This window comes from Mustela nigripes, chromosome 7 (assembly GCF_022355385.1).
Source record: "Mustela nigripes isolate SB6536 chromosome 7, MUSNIG.SB6536, whole genome shotgun sequence".
NCBI lineage: Eukaryota > Metazoa > Chordata > Mammalia > Carnivora > Mustelidae > Mustela > Mustela nigripes.
Window position 1 is genome coordinate 83,060,279 of NC_081563.1, and position 25,076 is coordinate 83,085,354.

At 41.4% G+C, this 25,076-nt stretch overlaps 1 protein-coding gene across 1 annotated transcript in view; it reads left to right on the forward strand.

Annotated features, from left to right (window-relative positions):
- The window catches only part of SLC9A4 (solute carrier family 9 member A4), a 62,279-nt gene that overhangs the window by 18,582 nt on the left and 18,621 nt on the right, over positions 1-25,076 (forward strand). Inside the window, exons 3-7 of the mRNA XM_059407861.1 lie at positions 11,314-11,573; positions 12,978-13,195; positions 15,725-15,927; positions 16,956-17,042; positions 20,351-20,421. Coding sequence (XP_059263844.1) covers positions 11,314-11,573; positions 12,978-13,195; positions 15,725-15,927; positions 16,956-17,042; positions 20,351-20,421 — 839 coding nt within the window. The remainder of the gene's footprint in view (positions 1-11,313; positions 11,574-12,977; positions 13,196-15,724; positions 15,928-16,955; positions 17,043-20,350; positions 20,422-25,076) is intronic.

Sequence of the window (25,076 nt, forward strand, 5' to 3'; positions counted from 1 at the left end):
GGGTAAGCCGCTGCCTTCCGCTCAGGTCATGATCTCAGGGTCCTGGGATCGAGTCCCACATCGGGCTCTCTGCTCAGCAGGGGGCCTGCTTCCCTTCCTCTCTCTCTGTGATCTCTTCCCTTCCTCTCTCCTACTGTGATCTCTCTCTGTCAAATAAATAAATAAAATCTTCAAAAAAAAAAAAAAAAAACCCAAAACAAGGAATGAGGATATGTTGTGAGCAAGAAGCTTATCTAGTGTGAGGGCAGAGACTGTTCTTTATAGTGATTGGTTAAGATATTAGAATTTCTTAAATGAAAGGGAATTGGTTAGTGGTTACTTCATATCAATTTTAGGGAATTATTTAAGTTTTGCTAGAGCGCACCTGGGTGCCTCAGTAGGTTGAGTGTCTGACTCCTGGTTTCGGTTCAGATCATGATCTCAGGGTCCTGAGTTCAAGCCCCGCATTCAGCAGGCTCCACATTCAGCAGGAAGTCTGCTTGAGATTCTCTTTCTCTTTGTCTGTCTCTCTCTCTGTCTCTCTCTCTTGTCTACTTGAGATTCTTTCACTCCCTCGGACACTCCCCTTGCTCACTTACTCTCTCTCTCTAAAACAAACAAATAAAATCTTTTAAGTTTTGCTAATGATTTTCAGAGGTGTATGCAAAGAGAGACCCAGGTGGTGCTAGCCTGGCTTGTCTCACAAAATAATGTAAATTAAGTGTTGCTGACTAAAATGGTTTTGTCTGCTCAGGAAATTTTCCACTCTGGTTTCCATTTGTGTTTGGCTTTCACAGAATCAAGAGTTCCTAATCTTCTGATTGTCAGGAAGGTCCAGATTATGCTGTGGTAATAAACATCCTTCTAAACCTCTTATTTCTTATTTACACTACTGGTTTCTCATGGGTCAGCCAGATGCTCTATTCATTATTGTTGCTCGGGACCCTGGGCTTATAGAGCAGGCACCATATTGCACATTGCTGGGCACTGCTGGGAACTGTGCCACAGGGTAAAAGAGTTATGGAAACTCATCTCATTAAGCAAGTGTCCCATCTCATAAATGATATATATCACTCCTCGAAACTCATTCAAAATCAAAACTTGGCCAGGCTTAGTCACATGGTGAAGCTGAAAGTGGAGTCCTACCAGGTGCCTTGAAGGAAAAGAACTATGGGCTAAACTGTGCTAATAATTATCACATGATCCCTCCAGAGCACTGCCTCCCCCACCCCCACCCTGCCCACCATGGATGCACCATGGGTCAGTTGCTTAGAATCTGCTCCTTTGTATAGCTCTTTCCAGTTTCATTCCAAGTAGAGTCAACGTAATCTACTCAATTATCTTTTCCACTAATCCTACTCACAATTCTTACTTCTTTGTGCCTCTTTATCATCTCTTAATTGATCTCATGGTATTTATTTGTCTATACCTAGTCAAGTCTCCTGTATTTTTCAGAAAATAGAGTTGTTATAGATCATAAACAGGGAGAGGATATTCCTGACAGTTACGTCTATGGACAGTTTTCTCAAGAGTCTGTGTACTCTGTTCTTGAATGGGAAGTCTCATGTTGAAAGCCGCATGAGGCTACCCCTTCCTTAGGTTCAGTGTCATAGTAGTCACCCTTACAAGGAGCCACTGAATGGTGGGGAGTATGACTATGATGTCATGAGGGTTTGTGTATTGAAAGGGTTTTGCCGACTTTTGCAGTGGTTTCTGGTTGGTTAGTTTGTTTGTTTTAGATTTTTATTTATTTATTTATTTGAGAGAGAGTGAGAGAGAGAAAGAGAGAATGAGTGATCATGAGCAGGGGGAGAAGCAGAGGAAGAGAGAGAAGCAGCCTTCCCACTGTGGAGGGAGCCAGATGCGAGGCTTAATCCCAGGACCCTGGGAGCATAATCTGAGCTGAAGGCAGACACTTAACCAACTGAGCTACCCAGGTGCCCCTCAGTGGTTTCTCTCTCTCTCTCTCTTTTTTTCATTTATTTGACAGAAGGATACCCATCAAGACAGGGAACACAAGCAGGGGTAGTGGGAGAGGGAGAGGGAGAAGGCTTCCCACAGACCAGGGAGCCCGATGTGGGGCTCGATCCCAGGACCCTGGGATCATGACCTGAGCCGAAGGCAGACGCTTAACGACTGAGCCACCCAGGTGCCTCCTCAGTGGTTTCTCTTAAAGGGTTGATGTTATTATGATCTTGGGAGGTTTCATGAACTTCTTCAAGGGAACATAACGGGACCATTCCCTGAGCCCCACCCCCCACCCCCGAACTGTTGTGTTTTACACTGTTTGTGACACATCAAATGTGTGGCTGTGTTTTCCTATACCAGCCAGTTCTCAAACTCTCCAGACTTGGTGTTCTACAGTTTAATTTAATTCTGACACTAATTCTGAATTAACACAGATCCCACAGATGAAGGACTCAGTCCCATTAAATGGCCCCCACTTCAGACATCCATTGTAAGTCTGGGCCACTCATACCGAAATTGGCTGCGAAATTGGGAGTTCCGAAACCCTCTCCTCATGTTTGATAATTTGCTAGAATAGCTCATAGAACTTGGGAAAGCACTATACCTTGGTTGCCAGTTAGTTATAATGGATGCAAATCAGGAAGAACCAAATGAAAAAGAGGCATAAAGCAAGATATAAAAGGAAGGGTTGATATTCCATGTCCTCTCCAGGCATGCCATCATCCTGGCATCAACCTGGAGACTTTCTGACTCGGGTAGTTTCAGATTTTTCTGGAGGTTTCATTACATAGGCATAATTGATTAAATCATTAAGCATTGGTGATTGAACTCAATCTCTAGCCCCTCCACCTGCAGATCATGGAGTGGGGATGAAAGTTACAACCTTCTAATCACTTGGTTGGTTCCTCTGGCAACCAGCCCACCTCCAGAAGCTCTCTGGAACCCAGACAAGAGTAACCTCATTAGCAGAAACTCAGGTGTGGTCAAAAATGGTCCATTGTGAACAACAAAGGATGCTCTTCTCACTCAGGAAATGGCAAGGTTTTTAGGAACTCTGTGCAAGGTATTGGAAACAAAGACAATAAATACAGATTTTTCTATTATATCACATTACTGCATCTCCATCTCAAGTGAAGAGGGTAAATCTAATCTTGTTTCCATGAATGCCATGGACATGTTTGACATTTAGCATTGGCTGAGATTTCCCCTCCAATATGTGAAAAAGATCCACAAGATTGTGATTGAAATGAGTCCAAAGAAAATCTTTTACAACTTTAATGACATCCAGAGCCATGTAATTTGGAAAGATAAGAATTGTTTTTCATGTAGTCATAGGGACTGTGTTTGTAAGTGTAGTCTTCTTAAATTATATGTGCTACTTTAGCTTCTCAAACTAGCATGCATCTTTCTGGCAGTGTATACTGGTGTCCAGGGACAGGGCTGGCCCAACTGACTTTCCCAGACCCTGGGAACAGACTGAGTAGCTCTTTAGAACCCGGAGGGCTATGCATAGGAGTTTTCGTTTGTGGCAACAACATGCAAATCTTTGAGTCTTAATCATATCCCCTTGTTTCCTCTAGATTTGAGAGTCAAATAAACTCCTAGGTCTCACTAACACTCATTCAAATACGCCTGGAATGTCTGGCCCCACATCTTGGCTTCACTCCTTGGAATATGAGCACATCTGCAGAGGTTGTCTGTATGTGGGTTGTTCTAAGGTCAGGCAGAAGGTACAATGGGACCGAATAAACTCATTGAGCTGGGATACAACCACTAAGCTTCTGTTGTGTCCATTTTGAAACCTAACATCACAATTTCCTTTCAAACACTCAGCCAAGATTTTTCTCAAAATCTGGCCTCACTTTGCTTAAACCAAAGAGACCAATATTATAACAGCTTTGTAAAATATGCTGGGTACAGTTGGATAGATATTGTCCAGGTCAGCCATGTGCCAGATATTCAAAGGGCATTTAGATGCACAAGAGATGTATAGGGGAAATTCCTATTAAAGAAGATGGGGGGGAGCTTAGAGAAACGGGGAACTCAGACCACCATGCAGAGTGACCCCAGCTGAGCAAAAGGGGACTGAAGGGAAACCGGAGGGGACTGGCTGACTGCATTTCTGAGAGGGCTTATAAGCCCAGTGGGAATCTTCAGGCTAAGAACATCCATCAGAGGATCCTGCACCTTCCAAGAATGGGCCTGCCTTAAGGCGCTGCCACACCAGGTCCTTGGCTGAGGACAGCAGTAGGAATCAAGGTGTAGTCCCTGGCTGCTCAGTTTCATTCCCTGCAGTTGGAGACCTGAGGGCTCCTGACTGCCATGGAAGGAGAGGTAGATCACAGATGATGGACAGAGAAGCAGGATTAGAAAGGACATACACGGGACGCCTGGGTGGCTCAGTTGGTTAAGCAGCTGCCTTTGGCTCAGGTCATGATCCCAGGTTCTGGGATCGAGTCCCACATAGGGCTCCTTGCTCGGCAGGGAGCCTGCTTCTCCCTCTGCCTCTGCCTGCCTCTCTGTCTGCCTGTGCTCACTCGCTCTCTCTCCCTCTGTCTCTGACAAATAAATAAATAAATAATCTTTAAAAAAAAAAAAAAAAAGAAAGGACATACACAGTGTTCGTTAGGCATACATCTCTGTGTACCTTCCTCCCTGCTTATCTGTGATGCAAAGGAATTAAAAACACAAATGCAGACTAGCACTTACCACATGTGGGGTGGTAAGTGGACAGGATGGTGCAGAAAACAGCGACAGAGTACAATAGAGATATATGAATTATTGGAAATATATAGCTCTTGTGTCAGAGTGTTTCTATATAATGTTTATATTATAAACAGGTAAATTAATCCACATATAAATAAAAAATGATGTGGGAGTCTATTGTTAAAGATGAAGAGGAGAATGGAGATAGAAGGTGAAACAGCAGGTGACTCTTGGATTTCTTGCAGGAGTAACTGAAGAGAAGGAGGTGCCATTGAACCTTGAGATACTATGGATCCTGAGAAACAATCTGGGGGGTTCAGAGGGGAGGAGGGTAGGGGAAGGGGTAACAGGGTGATGGGTATTGAAGAAGACATGTGCTCTTATGAGCACTGGGTGCTATACTTAACTAATGATTTACTGGACACTGCATCAAGGGCTAATTATGTACTACACAGTGGCTAACTGAACATAATAAAAAAAATTTTTTAAGTATTAAAAAAAGAAAATTTTCAAATGTTGCTGACAGGAGAAAATAAACCAAATGTAGTATATATAAAAAAAAAAAAAGAAAGGACATACATATGTGTGTGTGTGTGTGTGTGTGTGTGTTTACATGAGATTTACAGATGTATTTATAAATATATATGCATATACTGTGTCTATATATCATATTTAGAGTGGCTTTCTCTGGGAGGAACTGGGAGACAATACGGGGACTTTACTTTGTCCTTTTAAAATTTCTATGCATCAGCATGAGTATTCTTAAGCAAATCTGGTGTGAAATTTCAGCAAGTCTCTCCCTTTCTCTATTTAAGGCAATTCCTTTCCTAATTGCACCAATGTACAGAGCTCATGATGTAAGAGTATGTGTGTCTTTGCTTGAGTCAATTTGCGCTAAATTTTTTGCTGCTGCTTCTTCTTCTTCTTTAAAGGTTTATTTTTTTAAGCAAGAGAGAGAGAAAGAGTGGGTGGTGGAGGGAAGGTGTCAGAGGGAGAGGGAGAAGATCCCCCACTGAGCGGGGAGCTTGCTTCAGGGCTTGATCCCAGGACCCTGAGATCATGACCTGAGTTGAAATCAAGAGTTGGCTGTTTAACTGACCAAACCAGCTATGAACCCCTTTTTCTTCTTCTTATATACCTTCCCCAGCTTCTTCTCCTTTTCCCAGAAGATGTCTAGAAACATTTCTTTAGGGGAGGAAGGGAGCCTGTTTACAATCTTCTTCTACATATCCCTCTATCTAACCAAGCTTGTTGGCTACTGGCTACTAATCACATTAAAAAGCAGGAACTAATCCAGACACTGAAAACATGTGTCCTAGGCTCCCTAAAGAAATAAAATGGAGCCATTTGGAGGAAAGCCACAGATCAGGACTTTTTGAAATTCAAAATCAAGTTGTAGCCTGAGAGATTGACAATGAAAATCTGCTAGTCTGTAATACAAGTCAATTTATTTGGGTTATAGAAGCTGTACTAGATTGAATAGTGCCCCCCTCCCCCAAAAAAGAACTCATGTCCACCCAGAACAAGATCACATGAGATGTGATCTTATTTGGAAATAGTTCTTTGCAGATACAATTAGTTAAAATGAACTCACACTGGAGCGAGGCGGGTTCTAGTCCAAGGACAAGTATCCTTGTAAGAAGGCAATGTGAAGACACAGAGGAGGGGACACACAGAGAAGTCCATATGTGGACAGTGGCAGAGACCACAGTCCTATGTCCACAAGTCAAGGAACACCAAGGCCTGCCAACAACCACCAGAAATGAAGAAGAAGCAAAGAACTATCCTTTCCTAGAAACTTCAATGGAGTGTGGCCCTCTCAGCACCTTGATTTTGGACTTCTAGCATCCAGGACAGTGAGAGAGAATCAAATTTCTGTCCAAATTTGGGGTGTGCTGTTACAGCTGCTCTGGGAAACTCATACAGAGGGCAATGTGACAAAGCTGCACTGGGAAAGGGAGGTGCACTGGACACCCTCCTCATGTCTCCCCTCCCCATTCAGCAAAGTCCATTAGTGATACAGCATCCTACATGAGGAGTGGAGACAACCGAATGACGTTGAGGACCGACCTTTCCACCAACTCATATTCCAAAGACAAAAGCCATTCTGTTCTGGATAAGACTTTTTTTTTTCTTATAATTCTCTTTACTAAAGGTATTGTCATTCCCAAAGCTAGAGGATATAGGGATGGAAGTTTCCATTTAAAGGTAAGTGTTCACAGCTGCAAGGGCCATGCAGGAACAGGAAACCACACAATACATTGTCATTTCCGAAACATCATGGCAATATAAAAGAGTCAAAAAAAGGCCCAAAAGGATCTTTAAGGGAAAATTAGATGGAACAAAATTGGAGGCTATAAAATGGCATATTGTGAATGCATGAGAATCCCTTATATGAGGAGGTAGCATCATAGTTTAAGACCCATTATTAGGGAAACCCAAACACAACAAATGACTTTCAGCTTTTAACAAATTCCCAGGAAAACAGAAACATTCCTGGGTTTTTTCCCCATTTATTGTTTTCTTTGGAATTGAATTTATTCTATTAACTTTACTTCTTTGTAAGTTAGTGTTCAAAGACTAAATGTGAAAAGTCACTACTCTTGCAAGATCTTGTAGCAAAACCCTAATGTCTTTTTTCTTTTCTTTTTTTTCTCTTTCTTTCTTTCTTTCTTAGGAGAGAATATGTGTGTACAGTGAGAGGGAGGGGTAGAGGGAGCAAGAGAGAGAGAGCACCAGGCTGGGTGTGGAGCCTGACTTGGGCTGGATCTTGCGACCCTGAGATCATGACCTGAGCCCAAATCAAGAGTTGGACACTTAACTGACTGAGCCACCAGGTGCCCCCAAACCCTATCTTAAAGAAGGTGATATACAAGTCTGTGATTCAGAAAGGAAACTCAAGTCCAGAGGTTCTGTAGGGAAAAGTAGACAGTACAAGAACATTTTCCCAATGAAAATGTTTCCCAATTTGACATGCAAGGATCCAAACCAGATTAAGAAAGAAGAGAATAGATTTCCAAGAGAGGGAGGCAGGGAGAAAGACCTGAAGTATCACTGTAAGAAAGAAGTGCTCTACATTTGGCCAGATTAGGTGCACCCTGGTGGGTGTGGGAGGGCAGTGGAATGGCGGCCAGCACGGAGAACAGTATTTAAGTGTTGGTTACAGTATAAGCAAGTTGTGTATGTTCTGTGGAGTGCCTATAGTTGTAATAGTAACCAGCTAAATATGTAAGACTTGAAGAATGGAATATTTAAATTCTTCTTAAGAAAAAGAACACCAATTCGTCCTTCAGAGATGTAGTACAAAGTACTATGCTTTCCATAGACTCCCAAAGAAGGACATGATATGGGCATAAGAACCCATCCTGCCCCAGCCCCTTACCTCCCATCTCCAGAAATAGACTTAAGTATAAAAGTAGTAGTAGTACTTTTATAAAAGTAGTAGTAGTAAGTATAAAAAAATTAACGTGTTAACAACTGGACTCTGGGGAGTTCTGTCTACATGCCACAGACTTTTAAACAATTCTGCTGAAAACATTTTCAGACAGGCCAATCGAAATTTAAAACCTGTTGCAAATCCCATATTGTCTAACTTTTTTTTTCTTTCTCATTCTAGCTTTATTGAGCTATAATTGACATATACCCTGAATAAGATTTTTTTTTGAAAAATGTATTTTCTTTCCTTTTTAAAAAAAATATTTTATTTATTTGTTAGAGAATGAGAGAGTGAAAGAGAAGGCACAAGCAGGGGGAGCAGCAGGCAGAGGGAGAAGCAGGTTCCCTGCTGAGCAGGAAGCCCAATGCAGGGTTTGATCCCAGGACCCTGGGATCAGGACCTGAGCCAAAGGCAGATGCTTAACCACCATGCAGGCATCCCTGGGTAAAATTTTTGCTCTCCACAGAAATGGATAACAAAGTGTGTTAACAGTCTATACAGTAACTCTAGGGCACCCATGAACAGAGACACACATTGCCACAGACCAGCTGCTTGTGCTATTTCTGCTACTGGAGAACAACCTCACTCAAATAAATGAGGCACGCCTTAGAAAATAAATGCAAATGAGTTAAGTGGGGCTTTGCTTTAAATGTACCTTGATGGTTTATGATTTTTGAACCTAACAAGAAGCCAGCCTAGGCTTCTTCATTGACCATCTCTGTCAGAAAAACAAATATTTTTTAAAGATTTTTATTTATTTATTTGACCGACACAGATCACAAGTAGGCAAAGAGGCAGGCAGAGAGAGAGAGAGAGAGAGAGAGAGAGAGGAGGAAGCAGGCTCCCTGCTTAAGCAGAGAGCCCGATGTGGGACTCGAACCCAGGACCCTGAGATTGTGACCTGAGCAGAAGGCAGAGGCTTTAACCCACTGAGCCACCCAGGCGCCCCAAAAAACAAATTTTAATCAAAGGTGATGTCATGAGGTATCAGCAGAGGCCCTTCACAGAGCAGATCTGGAAAGGGCAGGACTGGGATAAGGGCTGAAGAAGCAATGGCGGATGAAAGACCATGGCCAAAGGGTCAGTGTGTATACAAAGCTGCCAGTAGTTCTGGTAAGCCTCATGGGTGAAGTCAAGGCCAGTATCCAAATGCTATCAGGGCGCCCTGTAGAACAGAGGTGACACTGAGTGTCTCAGTAAGGAAAGACGAATTGGGGATGGAGAAGTCAGAGTCACACAGGAGGCTCAGGCCTGGGCAAGTCTTGCAGGTCACAGAGTAGGGGATCATTCCAGAAGTAAGGTGAGAGCAGAGTGAGAGCCAGAGTAATGAATGGGATAGAGACCCAACCATACTGGAGGGTCTGTCCACTCCTGTGGTTCCACATACAGCAGATAATCATTGACCTTATTTCCTTGAGTGTTAGCTTCTGCTCCTGCTCTGATTCCCCCCCCCCCCATTTTTCCTAGTATAGGCAAACAAAGGCCAATATGTATATTTGTGGTTTATCTGGGCTGTTCAGGGCCTGATCTTCTCAAAGGTCTTCAATCTCCTCAGAGATCTCACTTTATCTGTGTGTCTCATTAACGGTGTGGCAGCTGCCACTTTTCAGAAGTTCAGTCTAAATTCTGGGCTGCCAAGCACATGAAGCAGCGATTCCTAGATTCCTGTAATTCATTCATTCATTCATTCATTCATTCATTTAGATTTTATTTATTTATTTGAGAGTGAGAGGGAGAGAGAGAATGCAAGTGAGAGAAGGAGCAGAGGTAGAGGGACAAGCAGACTCCCTGATGTGTGTGGCTCCATCCCAGGACCCTGAGATCATGACCTGAGCTGAAATCAAGAGTCGGATGCTTAACCACGTCACCCATGTGCCCCCACTCTAATTTCTTACACACGTTGAACTGAGTAGAGAAATAGCAGGAAAATTGGGAGTGTGTATCAGGTGGGCTCCAGTGGTTTGAAAGATTCAATGAGATGACATTTATGCAAAGTATAGTAGGTCGGGTCCAATTGAGAGAGAGAAACCACACAGTAGGTTAAACAGAGAAGTTTTAATATCGAAATGATTAACTATAACAAAGGACTAGCTGTAAACTAGGAGAACTCTTCCTTAGAATAGGGTAACAGGTTTACCAAAACATAAACTTGAAAGGGATTCCCATCTCCCTGGAGGTGTGGATGGACCATTGGGCAGGAGATAAGATGGCCTCGAGCTGCTGGGCAAAGAGCAGGGCACCCTCAGGGAGGCAGGCAGGGAGAGGGCATCAGTAGTTGGTGGCACCCGGTGTGCAGTGGGAGGTTGGGCTTAGAGGGGGCACAGGGCCTTCTGAGAAGGCTGTGTGGGCAGGAGAGGGTTTCCACAGAGTGGGCTGCCCAGGCCCCTCACGACAGACATGCTGCATGAGGGTTATGCCAGGGCTTCTTTTTTCCATGTCAGGAGGTCCCCGGACAAGTTATCCCCAGAGGAAGCCGTAACTTACAGACCAATTTCTTCCAAGGCCTGTGACCCGCCCCTCCGAGGACCTACGGGAAGTCCTCTCAATTACCTGCCAGACTCTTGCCCCTCCCACCGGAAGTTGCTGGAAAGCCCCTTCTCCCAGCAATGTCCCTTCAGCTCCCTCTGCTGAGAGAGCTGTAACATGCGGCTCCCTTGAAGGAGAAAAAATCTGCAGAGGGAATTCCGTTGTTTATTATAGAGCCAGTATTGAAAGGTGCATTTGGAGCTGGGAGGAAATTAAACTAGTTGATAACTGAAACAGAGAGCTTCGCAAAGAGATGGGCACAGAGTAGGTGCTCAGTGACTACAGCTGTATTAGACTCTTACCCACTGTAATGAATAAGAGTAAATTATGTAGAATGATTTTATTTATTTTTTTTTTAAGATTTTATTTATTTATTTGACAGACAGAGATCACAAGCAGGCAGAGAGGCAGGCAGAGAGAGAGGGGAGGAAGCAGGCTCTCTGCGGAGCAGAGAGCCCGATGCGGGGCTCGATCCCAGGACCCTGGGATCATGGCCTGAGCCGAAGGCAGAGGCTTTAACCCACTGAGCCACCCAGGCGCCCCATGTAGAATGATTTTAAAGTTAGGTGTAAGACATATTAATATATATGGTCCTGTAATTCACTTATGTATTACTCAACTGGACATGAAGTTAAGAATCTGTGTGTCAAGTAATTCTCATTTCTAATTCTTGTTTCTTTCATTTTCTTTTTGTCTAGGTCTTATACAATATATTAATTGCCTTCACAAAGATGCATAAATTTGAAGACATAGAACCTGTTGACATTTTGGCTGGATGTGCCCGATTCATTATTGTGGGGGTTGGAGGAGTGTTTTTCGGCATAATTTTTGGGTTTATTTCTGCATTTATCACGCGTTTCACTCAGAATATCTCTGCCATCGAACCACTCATCGTCTTCATGTTCAGCTACCTGTCTTACTTAGCTGCGGAAACACTCTACCTCTCCGGCATCCTGGCGTGAGTACAAACCAAGGACTGACTCTTACAGCAATAGAAGAGAATGCAGGACCGCACAGCATGGACTAGCATTTGCAGAAGGCACAACTTTTGACACTAATCTGCAAAGGTGTTGCTGGATTTAGGTTTTTTAAACTTCCGTAAAATCTGATTCAGGGCCTTTGCTAAACAAATGTTCTTTCCCTCCAGCCTTTGTGTTTGCTCTTCTCCTGAATGACCTTAGCAGAGCAGAGCAATTACGAGGTCAAGTTGAAAGACTCAAAAGCTCTGATGCAGAGAAGAACTAGAAGTTCAAGCTTAAAGCCTCATTTCAATAGCTTTTTTTTTCCCCCTTGAAAAATTCATTATTTTGAAGGTAAAGGGCAGCATACCATGAAGGACTGTCATTCCTGAGCTCTGCCTTCTGCTATTTCCCTTAAATCACATCACACCAGACTGGAATGAGACTAGGTAGATGGGATAAGACCAGAGGCCCAGATTTCTTTTTCCTAATGAAACTATTTGTAAATATTTATCCTTCCATAGGTCTTGGAATGAGGTTGCTTAACTTGGCTTGCTATATCTGGTTGTGTTGTTTTTTTCTATGGCATTATCCTCATACCCAGCTACTCAGGCAGAAATATTTAATTTTATTGCATAGAAATAACTATTTTAATTAAATATAATAGTACAAAATCTAGATACTCATTATTGTTCCACCTTAAAAGTGGTATAAATTACTTAGACAAGGCAAAGATTTTTTTCTCTTCTCCTGCCCTCAGGTGACCAACCACCACCATCTTCCCCGCTGACTTGCTAGTGACCCTAGAGTAAAAACATTTTAAATAAAAAATTTCTCATTAAATTGTTGTAAGAAACATTGCTCAGGTGGGGGAAATGAGAGCCTTGCTTCATTATTCTTTCCAGAAACACTTCTGCTTTGGGTTTGTGCACCCAGTACACAAATGGTTGATACCATTTTCTTTTTTTTTTTTAAGGTTTTATTTATTTTTTTGACAGAAAGAGAAATTACAGGCAGGCAGAGAGGTAGGCATAGAAAGAGGCAGAAGCAGCCTCCCCACTGAGCAGAGAGCCTGGTGTGGGACCCTCAGTTCCCAGGACCCTGAGATCATGATCCGAGCTGAAGGCAGAGGCTTAACCCACTGAACCACCCAGGAGCCCCTGATGCCATTTTCTTGTGAGAAATCCATGCCATGTCCACCTTCTCTAACATACTAATTTGAGCAAACTCTTTGGGGAGGGATAAGGGAAATAAAGAAAACCTGTGGGGAAAGAGAAAGGGCAATGGAGACGATGTTTTCTCTGGATAAAAACAAGATGTGTGTATCTATCACATCACCAGGAGGGAATTTTTCAGGGAGGGGGAAATCTCAGGCTTCTCCTGAGACTGTCTTCTTTCTGCAGAATCACAGCCTGCGCAGTAACAATGAAGAAGTATGTAGAGGAAAATGTGTCCCAGACATCCTACACCACCATCAAGTATTTCATGAAGATGCTGAGCAGCGTCAGCGAAACCTTGATCTTCATCTTCATGGGTGTGTCCACCATTGGGAAGAACCATGAATGGAACTGGGCCTTCATCTGTTTCACCCTGGTCTTCTGCCAGATCTGGAGAGCCATTAGTAAGAGACAGCAGGACCCACAGAGGCTTCTGCCTGCTTGCTTTTTACAAATTTTCTTTTCCCTTTCTGCAGTGTAACAACCTAAGTAGTGAGGTGACACTAACTGGTTTTGCAGGTTAGGGGAGTAGAGGCACTTTGTAGGGACCAGGAATGTTGTCTGTGTGCTCCCTCACTCAGTTCAGAGAAACTAGAGGCTAAGAAGGTTGTGCACTGAAGCAGAGCTGGGGGAAGGAGTCTGTTTCTCTTTTTTATTTGAAGAGAGAATTTCACATCTACACATTTAAATATAACTCAATAAATTTATCCCTTGTTCTTCATTTCCTTGTTAGGTTTTACCCTCTTGCACCTTAAATAAGATATAGGTTATACACTGTGAGCATTTACACTTTTATTACAAGAAAAGTGAGATCTCACTACGTGTATTCTATGTAAGGCAGAAAACAGTCCCCTAAAACCCACAGGTGATTTTAGTTGAGGGTTGAGTTTGACGTACAGAAAACCAAGGACCAGGAAGTGAATCTTTATTTTATTTATTTTTTTAAATATCTTTTTTTAAAAGATTTTATTTATTTATTTGAGAGAGAATGACTGGGAGAGAGCATGAGCGAGGAGAAGGTGAGAGGGAGAAGCAGACCCCCCGTTGATTTGGGAGCCCAAGGTGGGACTCGATCCCAGGACGCCAGAATCATGACCTGAACTGAAGGCAGTCACTTAACTGACTGAGCCACCCAGGCACCCTGAATCTTTATTTTTAAAAGCTCTTATTACTAATTAGTAAAGCCAATTCCATAATGTAACTGACTTCACCTGTATAAAATGTGCCTAGCTTAAAAACATGAGATCTCTTGACTAATGGCTGCTTATTTATCTTGTACATCATGTTTCTGGGGCTAGCGAGAACATTAAGTACACAATGACATTATAAGTGCTGCCCTTTGATTAGAGGCAGTTTTATTTTTAAGTGATTTTGACCAGGATTTGAAACATTTGCTTGATTGACTTTATCAATATTTTAAAGCTAATTACAGTTAAAGAGAAATTAGGAGAAATGATTCAAGAACTTACCTTGAACATGCAATTCTAAATTAATTTAAGGTGGGTTTTAAATCTAGGAAGGAATAACAAGAATGCAAAAATATTAAAATATTCAAAAAACCAACTCTGAATATGTATGCTATATTCAAAATCGTCTTCCTCAACCACAAAATGGGAGGCATGAACAAATTTTCTGGGTTCCCTTCCCTCTCTAATGTCAAGAGAAGTAATATTACTGAACTTCAGCCCAGCCAACAGGAGTATAAACCATCTAAGAAAGGATTAATATTTTGGATACCTCAATATTGTTGGTCCTTGGTGACAAGAAACTTGGTGACCAACTCCCTCATATTCTGGCTGAGAGAATGGCTGACTGGGTCATGTCACAGTGAGGGACAGAGCCAGCTGACAGAATCCAGGTCTCTCTCCCAGCCTCTTCTCATCCGCAGCCTGACTTGTGGCTGATAGTAGCCATGAAGGCTTATAACGCAAATTCTCTGCTTTCTGTTATATATAGATATTTAATTTATGTAAGCCTTCCATCTACCTTCTGAGGTAAATATTACCATTACCTCCTCCAGAGAGATGGACTACATGAAAAGATTAGAACCTTAGCCAAAGTCACATACTAGTATGTGAAGGAGCCAGGACACATAAAACAAAATGAAAAATTTTAGATTTTACCATCTCTCACATCATCCATGTGCCTGTCATCAAGGGTTGCTTGCTGTGAGGTCTGTGTGATTAGAAGTCACACGTGGATACTGAGAGTTTTATTCTGCAGTAAAAGCTCCTTAGTCAGAGCTTTAGTGAAGGACCTTTCCCACCAGGAAGCAGCGTATTGGTGGTAAGCTAGGTCATGCTGGCCACTCAGAGATGGAAAAATCAGTGAGGTAGAAAACACCTCTGTGTTTTAAACAAGCTCTGTCACCCTCCACCTTCCACTTACCGATGGTAAGAACTACCCCCCCTTTGAGCCCTTGCCAACTTTCTTGTTTGCATTGAACCTCAAGAAGAACCAAACCAACCACAAAAGTTTTGCTTACCCAGCAGAGACCACAATCACTAAGAGAGTCCTCTTATGTTTAAAATTATATGGCTCCTTTGGTTACTCACTGAGAACACGAGATGGCAAAAATGTTTCTATCCCCCAAGTAATACCCTTGCTTTACCTAGTTTTGAAAGGCAGAGCAAAAATTTTGAGTCTAGATTAGAATATATATGTCACGTCATATCAAAAAGTATCAAGATTTTATGACTTTAAACACACACACATGCGCACAAGTTAGGAAGCTAACAACGTGAAGTACTACTGTTCACAACTACTCAAGAAATGAAGTTTTGTAGGATGTTCTGTTTGGGATGGACAAGCATAGATGTGATGAAATTAAGTTGCATTGTTTTGCGGGCACAAACACACAATTTGGGTACATTAGCACTGTATATCTACTCATTCATGACCCTCTGCTCTAATACATATTTTCCCCTTTCTAGGCGTATTTGCTCTCTTCTATGTCAGTAACCAGTTTCGGACTTTCCCCTTCTCCATCAAGGACCAGTGCATAATTTTCTACAGTGGTGTCCGAGGAGCTGGAAGTTTTTCACTTGCATTTTTGCTTCCTCTGTCTCTTTTTCCTAGGAAGAAAATGTTTGTCACTGCTACTCTAGTAGTTATATATTTTACTGTATTTATTCAGGTTAGTAGATTTTTTTCATATCTGAAATAAGTAGAGTCTTTCAAGATAATGTATTAAATACATATAGTACCAAAAAAAGGGATGCTTTGTCTAATTTTTCAACATATGCTCAGTACTCCAACTAAATTCCCAAATACTTCTAGATCATGTTTGTATTCATCCTTTAACCTCTAAAATATGTTTCTTTTTAATCAATAAGATATATTAGTCAAAATATTCCTGGGTAGCAGGTGAATGGTAGTTACTCTAATGTGTTTTACTGAAAACAAGATTTCCAGTAGTACTGGATAGCTCAAGTTTTTATTTTAGCTGGAGTTTTTTCTCAGCAAACTAATGAGAGGTTATTTTAAGGGATGACACTAAATTACTGCCTTAAAGTAATGCCTGTTTTTAGGGGCACCCGGGTGACTCAGTGGGTTAAAGCCTTTGCTTTCGGCTCAGGTCATGATCCCAGGGTCCTGGGATTGAGCCCCACATCGGGCTCTCTGCTCAGCAGGGAGTCTGCTTCCTCCCTTTCTGCCTGTTTCTCTGCCTACTTGTGATCTCTGTCTGTCAAATAAATAAATAAAATCTTCAAAAAAGTAATGCTTTTTTTTTTTAAAAGAGAAATGCGATTAAAGCTATGCTTTCTTTTCTTTTAAAGAATTATTTATTTGTTTGTTTATTTAGCAGAGAGAGACAGCAATAGAGGGAACACAAGGAGGGGGAGTGGGAGAGAGAGAAGCAGGCTTCCCACTGAGCGGGGAACTGACATGGGGCTTGATCCCAGGACACTGGGATCATGGCCTGAGGCAAAGGCAGACACTTAAGGACTGAGACACCCAAGAGTCCCAAAGTAATATCTATTTTCATTGCAGAATTTGAAAGACTTAAATAAGAACTAAACATTAGAGCATTTATCCAAAATGCTTATGTTTATACAAAAAGATATGAAAAATTGGAAGCTCTAACAGTTTTGCTAATAGATTTGCTCTCTATACAACAATCTTTACTACAACAAACTCTTTATTTTGTCATTTGTGGTCTAGGGAATCACAATTGGCCCACTGGTCAGGTACCTGGATGTTAGAAAGACCAATAAAAAAGAATCCATCAATGAAGAGCTTCATATTCGTGTAAGTTATCTCTGTCATAATTAATAAGTTAAAAGGATGTTCTCCACTTGTCACTGACAGGAGTAATCTAGAGCTTTGGTGAGATGTTGCATACACATTACTAAATGTAGCTTCTTTCTTCACTAGCTAGATTAAGAGTGACTGTACTAGTTTCTGATTGCTGCTGTAGGAAATTGTCACAAATTAAATAGCTTAAAAAACCATAGTTATTATCTTATAGTTCTGGAGGTCAGAAGTTCAAAATGGGTCTCACTGGACTAAAATCAAGATGTTACTGGGCTGCATTTCTTTCTGGAGTTTCTAGGGAAAAATCTGTTTTCTTGCCTCTTGCAGCTTCTAGAATCTTCCAGCATTCCTTGGCTCATGGACCCCTCTCATCTTCAAAGCTAGCAATGGCCACTCAGGTCTTTCTCATGTTGCATCACTCTGATCCTGAATTTTCTGCCTTCCTCTTCCACATTAAAGACCTTTATGATTATGTTGGGCCCATGTGGTTAATTTAGGATATTCTCTCTATCTTAAAGTTGGCAACTTTAAGTCCAACTACTATCTTAATTTTCCTTTGCATATAAACTAACATATTAACCAGTTCTGGGGATTAGAATATAGACATCTGCAGGAACCATTATTCTATCAGTCTGCCCTTGGCCCCTCAAAGATTCGTATCTATTCCACAGGCAAAATACATTAACTCTATTCTGAGGTCCCCAAATTCTCAATCCATTGTCCATTGTAGTGTCAACCACAAGACTAAGATCTCACCTAAATTTTATCAGCCCCAAAGTCCAAAATCTCATCATCTCAGTCATCTAAATCAGGGATGATTGACCCTCTGGGTATTATCCATCCTCAGGCACAGCTCTTCTTCAACGCTGAACCTGTGAAATTCAAGAGCCAATCATCTGATCCCCAAATACACTGGTAGGGCAGTCATAAGATAATGGCTATATTCCCTTTCAAAAAGGGGGAAAATGGAAGGAAACAAATGGAGTCATTTCTAATGACTGGGAAGTTTACTTGGTTTCAAGGCCTGGGAACTGCCTCTGTTCTCTCAGATCAGAACTCCAATGTAGTTTCCACCCTCTGGATTTTCAACTCCACCCTCTGAGTCATCCTTCCTGTTTCATGAAAGGTGGCCTGTGTTTTCAGCTCATTCCTTTGATCTGCCTGTTTCTTGCCTATAGAACTTTGGAGTCCCAACCTTTGCTTTCATTTTATCTATTTGCCTTGCTTTTTGGTTCCAGGCTGGAAGTGTTTCTGTCAGGATTCAACAGGGAAGCAGAACCAGTAAGAGATATATATTAAGAATGTCATTGGAAGGAATTGGCTTACCTACTGTGTGGGCTGACTAGGCAATCCCAGAACCTACAAGACAGCCCCTCAGGATGGGTAGACCAGAACCCTCAGGCATGAGCCATAGCTGCACGGTGCACAACTGGAGTTTTCTTCTTCATCAGGGAAGCTTCAGTCATACTCTTCAGGCCTTTTAACTGATCATATTAGGCCCACCCAGGTTATCTGGGATAATCGCCCTCACTTTAAGACAGCAGATTATGGGTTTTAATCACATCTACTAAATACCTTCACAGCAACATATAGATTATTGTTAATAGTACCTGGGACTAGCCTTGCTTAGAGGACACCTCAAAAATCCATCACAGTAACTAATGCTCATAATTGCCCTACTTGCTTCTGAAATCGTCATTCCAATGGAACATGGGCCCTTCTGCTCTTTCTGAACTTCTCATTAGGGAAGGGTAAACACTTCTACTCCTTCTGCAGATACAGCCTAGTACAGTTTTCAGTGAAAACATTCAATTCTGACAAAGATGAAGTTGAGCATGGTTTCTATCTGTTTAAATTCAATACAGTATTAGATGGATGCCATTTTGTATGGCTCCAGAGCATAAAAATGGGAAGGAATACATGGAAGACAGAGGGAAAGAGACTTCAGCTCAGCTAAGGAAGACCATTCTGGCAATGGCTTCTCCCACAGAACACCCAAAGCTAAAATGGATGTGTACAAACAGTGACTGGCATAGCTGCTGTACAGGAGATTCAGGCTCTGTGGGGATAATTGTCTCAGATAATTTTGGGGTTTATTTTTTGCCTATAACTTCATGATCATGATGCTGGAGAGACTGATGAAGTCTTTCAAAATCAGCCCTGAATTTTATGGCCAAAGTCATCTAAACCCAAACTGACAATCTTCAAGGCCATTTGAAAATTTTCAACAGATGGGGATAAGGAGCAAATGTTTTAAAAATAAGAAGTGTTTTGGGGATCCTGGGTTACTCCATCTATTAAGTGTTTGCCTTTGGCTCAGGTCACAATCGCAGGGTCCTGGGATCAAGCCCTGTGTCGGCTCCCTGCTCAGCAGGGAGTCTGCTTCTCCTTCTCTTTTTGCCCCTCCCCCCTGCTCATTCTCTTTCTTGCTCTCTCAAATAAATAAATAAAGTCTTTAAAAAAAATAAGAAACACTTTAACCTGATTGAAGATTTTTGTTTCTATTTTTATACCCTCTATTCAGCATTTTTAGAAATTAAATAATACACCTAAGACAATAGAACTTGGGTACTTTACTCCTTCCTTAATTTTTTCTCAAATAGAGTAATAATTACTGGTAGAAAGTACATCAATTAAATATTTCAGAATTAATTTAGTATTTTAATGTATTTTGCAAAAGTATTTTAGAAGTCAGCATAAACTTCAATGATTACACGTTTAAATTATGAAGAGTAATTCATACATTTTGAAGAGGTTATGCTTTTTTCTGAAATTCCTGTTAATACTTTGGGTGAAGCAAATTTAGTATAATTGGCTTGGATTGTGAAGTGTAATACTGAGACAAAATAATCAGATAAAAATGAGGCAAATGTTATTGTTATTATAGGATATCTGTAGAATTCTATTTTCAGAAACTCTATAAATTGGATCCTGACAATATTTTTCTTGTGTGTTGTAATTATAAGTAACAACTAGAATTACATTCATGTGATCTTAGTAATGAGACATTGTCCAAGTCATTCTAGAAAAATACTATTCAAAATAAATAGCAGGTACCCTGTTTTCATCAAAAGTTATGTGCATTATTAAGGAGATTATCAGCAGAGTCTGAATCATGAAACTAAGTTGAATTACTATGGAAGGCATTATAAGTTTCAGTTACATGAACAGACTGATAGAAAAGAGGACATGTTCCAGGAAATTAAAACCTCCTTTGTTTTCCAAAGTGTATTAGCTTTCCTTGTGTGTCTTTTAGAGTTAACGTTTCACCAGCAATCATTTTCCTGTATTTGGTTTGGCAGCTGATGGATCACTTGAAAGCTGGAATTGAAGATGTGTGTGGGCAATGGAGCCACTACCAAGTGAGAGACAAGTAAGGAGGCAGAGGGTTTCACTGCCTAGGAAGGATATCTGTGACCGGAGGAACCTCAGAATGTTACATTGAAAATTGAGCATAAGACTTAAAGAATCCAGAGGAATGAGACCAGGAATACAAAGGGACCAGCAATCAGGGCATAGTAGAGGCAGGTGGAAGCTGTGGGAATGCCCAGCTTGTGAGTGGAGAGTTCTCAGGTGGAGGGGCCATAGATTTGGAAGAGGTTGTGTCAGAGAGAACTAGTGCAACTTTCAGGTTGAAATTAGAGAAGTCAGACCTAAGTTTAAAACAAGGACAATTTTCCTGATGAAAAGAGAAGCTTAACCATGAAATGACTGGCTTCATAAGGCTACAAAGGGAGTTTAGTGAGTCATCAAGGATCCTGAGGAAGAAACTCCTCCACTGGGGAGGGGGGTTGCAGTGAAAGACCTTCAGGGGTCCTTTCTATGTGATTCTATACAAATGCCAAAGTCTCTCTTCTCCACCACATCTCATATTCAGAACACATTCTCTTCCTGGATTTTAGTCTACAGCATATTTCTTATGTGGCCCTGAAGAGAGTTTCACTCAGAATAAGGAAGATGAGAGCTTGGGAGTTAAACACAGCTATTTAGTGAATGTAGGAGTTGACAGTAGTTGAGTTAACCAAACGACAGAAGTTTTCTTTCTAGGGCTTGCCAACATATTTATTGATGGTGATGCGAAGAAAAACTGACTTTTGGAAAGTCTCGCAGTCGAGATGCGTAGTGGCACCTAAATGAGAAACTGAGAGCTTTTGTGTGGGGTCTTTAAGTTTTATTTTATTTTTTCTTTATTTTGTGAGTCTGTGGGTAATCTATTTTTACATTTTAATTCCAGCCAGTTAACATGCAGTGTTATATTAGTTTCAGGTGTACAACATAGTGAGTGATTCAACACTGCCACACAACACCTGGTGCTCATCACAACAACACAACAAATCCCCATCCCCCGTTTTACCCATTCCCCCCACCACGTCCTCTCCGGGAATCATCAGTTCTTTATAGTTAGGAGTCTGTTTCTCAGTTTGTCTCTCTTTTTTCCTTTTTTCCTTTGTTTTGTTTCTTAAATTCTATATGGTGAACTCATATAGTATTGGTCTTTCTCTGACTGATTTATTTTACTTAGTATTATATTTTCTAGTTCCATCTATGTTGTTGCAAATGGCAAGATTTCCTTCTTTTAGATGGCTGAGTAATATTCCATTTTATATATTACATCTTTTTTATCCATTCGTCAGTCAATGGACACTTGGGCTACTTCCATTGTTTGGCTATTATAAATAATGCTGCTTTAAACATAGGGCTACATGTATCTCTTTGATTTAGTGTTTTAGTATTTGGGGTTAAATATTCAGTGGAATAATTTTTGGATAATAAGGTAGTTTTATTTTTAACTTTTTTTTTTTTTTAGGATCTTCCATACTGTTTTCCACAGTCGCTGCACAAATTTGCATTTTGAGTGGGCTCTTTTTTATGAAGTAAAACGGACAGTCCTCATAGTGTTAAAATAGAACTTAATATATGTAAATGTCCACCAACCTAGAACCTAGGTCATGGATTTTTGAAGTCTAAACCTGATAGTTCACCCAGTGAAAAATCATTTAATATTATTCCATTTGGCCAGATTTATACCAAATTTTCTAGACACTAAGCAGTAAGACACACTCAATGCATTCCAAATCCTCACATTGCTATAGACAAGGTTTTGGGGGAAAGAAAAGAGAAAGAGCCTGAATCAATAATGATGATCCATAGAAGAAATGCTATAACAGAGGCAAATGCATAGAACTATAATTGTACAGAGGTGGGAGTACATTTTGAAAATACATGAGGAGTTCTCCAGGCAAAGAAGAATGGAAAACATGCCAAGCAGCAGCAGTAGCAGCAGGATATTTCAAAATGTAAGGCAAGAAAGAGCACAGCATGGTTTGGACACAGTCAGAGAAAGGGACGTGGTGAGACAAGAGGTTGGAAAGACAGAGATACTCTTCTATGGCACAGTGCTAAGAAACTCTATACAGCCACTTAATGCTATAAAATTCCATTTGATGTTGAACATTCATATCAAAAGAGTCTTAGATAGAATAGTGTAAAATAGAAGAGTAGTGGAAACAGTTGACAAAGCCAAAAGACAAGTTGGCAACCAGAAAACAAATAACCCAAGCCAAGGAATGGGCAGAAGACATGAACAGACATTTCTCCAAAGAAGACGTAGAAATGGCCAAAGAACACATGAAAAAATGCTCAACATAACTTGGCATCACAGAAATACAAATCAAAACCACAATGAGATACCCCCTCACACCAGTCAGAATGGCTAAAATTAACAAGTCAGGAAATAACAAATGTTGGCAGGAATGCAGAGAAAGGGGAACCCTCTTACAATGTTGGTGGGAATGCAAGCTGGTGCAGCCATTCTGGAAAACAGTATGGAGGTTCCTCAAAAGGTTAAAAACAGAGATACTCTACTCAGCAATTGCATTACTAGGTATTTACACAAAGAATACAGATGTTGTGATCTGAAGGGGCACCTGCACCCCCAATGTTTATAGCAGCAATGTCCTTAATAACCAAACTATGGAAAGAGCCCAGACATCCATCGGTAGATGGATGGATAAAGTAGATGTGGTGTATATACACAGTGTTATATTACTCAGCCTTCAAAAAGGATGAAATCTTACCATTTGCAATGGCATGGATGTAACTAAAGGATATCACAGTAAGCAAAATAAATCAGTCAGAGGATGAAATTATCATATGGTTTCATTCATATGTGGAATTCAAGAAATAAAACAGAGGATCATAGGGGAAGGGAGGGGAAAATAAAATAAGATGAAATCAGTGAAGGAAATGAACCATAAGAGACTCTTAATCATAAGAAATAAACTGAAGATTGTAGGAGGGGAGGTGGGTAGGGGGATAGGGTAACTGGATGATGGGCATTAAGGCGGGCTCGTGATGTAATGAACATTGGGTGTTATATGCGATTGATGAATAACTGAACTCTGCATCTGAAATTAATGGTACACTATATGATAATTAACTCAAATAAAATAAGACACATTTTTAAAAAAGAAAAAAGAAGTAAACAAATGGGAGAGTAGTACGATCATACTTGACTTTTGAAAGGCAAATAACAACAGCGATATGGAAGCTGAATTTGAGAGATACTGTGGGTGTGAGATGTGTAAGGGGTATCCACATGGACGTAAGAATTTCATCCTGTAAATACAAAATAAGCCCCAGGTACTATGCTAGCTGTTTCATATATTGTATCTTACATGATCTCCTGAATCGCCTGTGTTAGTCCTATTTTTCTCATTTTGAAGCTGAAGAAACCAACTCCAGGAGATCAACTAACCTACAACGGAACCTTGATTGAATTTAGGTCTGGATTTAGAACCTCTTCTGTTTTCAGTGAGCCACAGAGTTTTCAGAATCATAGGGATGAGGAACTAGCAGAAGGCAGGCATGGGGACTGGCCAGGGGCTTAGGGAGAGGACAGTGAGTAAAGACAGTAAGAGTGACTCTCACATTTCCAGATAGTGAGTCTAGGGGGATAACACCACCATGGTGAAATGTGTAGACTAATAGAGGAATGTTCAGTTAAATAATACCAGGGTGTGAAGAGGGGAAGCTGAATGAGGACAGGACTCTGAGAAGCTTCATTCCTCTGGGACAGGTAAGGAGGAGGAAGAGATTTGGAAGAGACCTTTAGGGAGGCTGAAAGGGAAGCAGGTGTGGATCAGGTAATGGAGGGCACAGAGGAAATGACCTGGCGGCCCATCAGGAGAATCCAGGTGGCACATAGGGCACCCCCCCCGCTCCGTGTTGAACAGTAAAGGTCAAGGTGAGCTCGGTATGAAGAGAGTCAGGGAGGTCCTATGGGTGGGGAGCAATGCAGTGGATTGACCAATAGGCAGGAGCAACAAACAGCCTCTCTTGAAGAAAGGCAGAAAACAAGAAGGCTGAGGGGTGAGCCCACTTGGAGCAAGAACAGGTCTGGCAGGAGCCAAACGTGGGTCCTGAGGAATCACAGCCTGCTAACCCCAGAGGAGACTTGACTTATAAAGGATCCATCTGCTTCACACACCAGGAGACCAATCACCAGATAAGAAGGCAGCAGCCCAGGGAGTTGCTTTCCCCTCCAGAAAATAAAGCGGGCACACAAATTACTCTTTGAATGTAAAATGATTGGAAGTGTTGAAAATTCCTACTCCAAACAAATAGCCGACTCCAAAGACGCCATATGCGGACATGCAGCTCAGTCTAATGGGTCAGCCAGAGGTTTGCTACAATAGTCAGCGGCCATCAGCGCCTAGCCTATTCAGCTTCCCCATCATTCAGACTGTCAGGATATGTGGGTTCTCCCCCCCACTGCTCCCTCTTGCATTGTCAGGAATCAAAATGATCTGCAGCATAATGGGCAAAACTACTGTAACTATTGGGCCATTTAAATTTATTGGGTTCTGGTTGAATAGGCCAGTATTACTGTAAGTGCAGCTGCCACTGTTGGGAGCTGTTAGAATGGAACATTTGTTCAAAAGCCTCAACCCCTCATTTCTTCTCTTACAATTGGAGCTGAGCTGAGCTGGGCCTCCCCCGCTCCGCACTTATGCATACTTTCTGCCC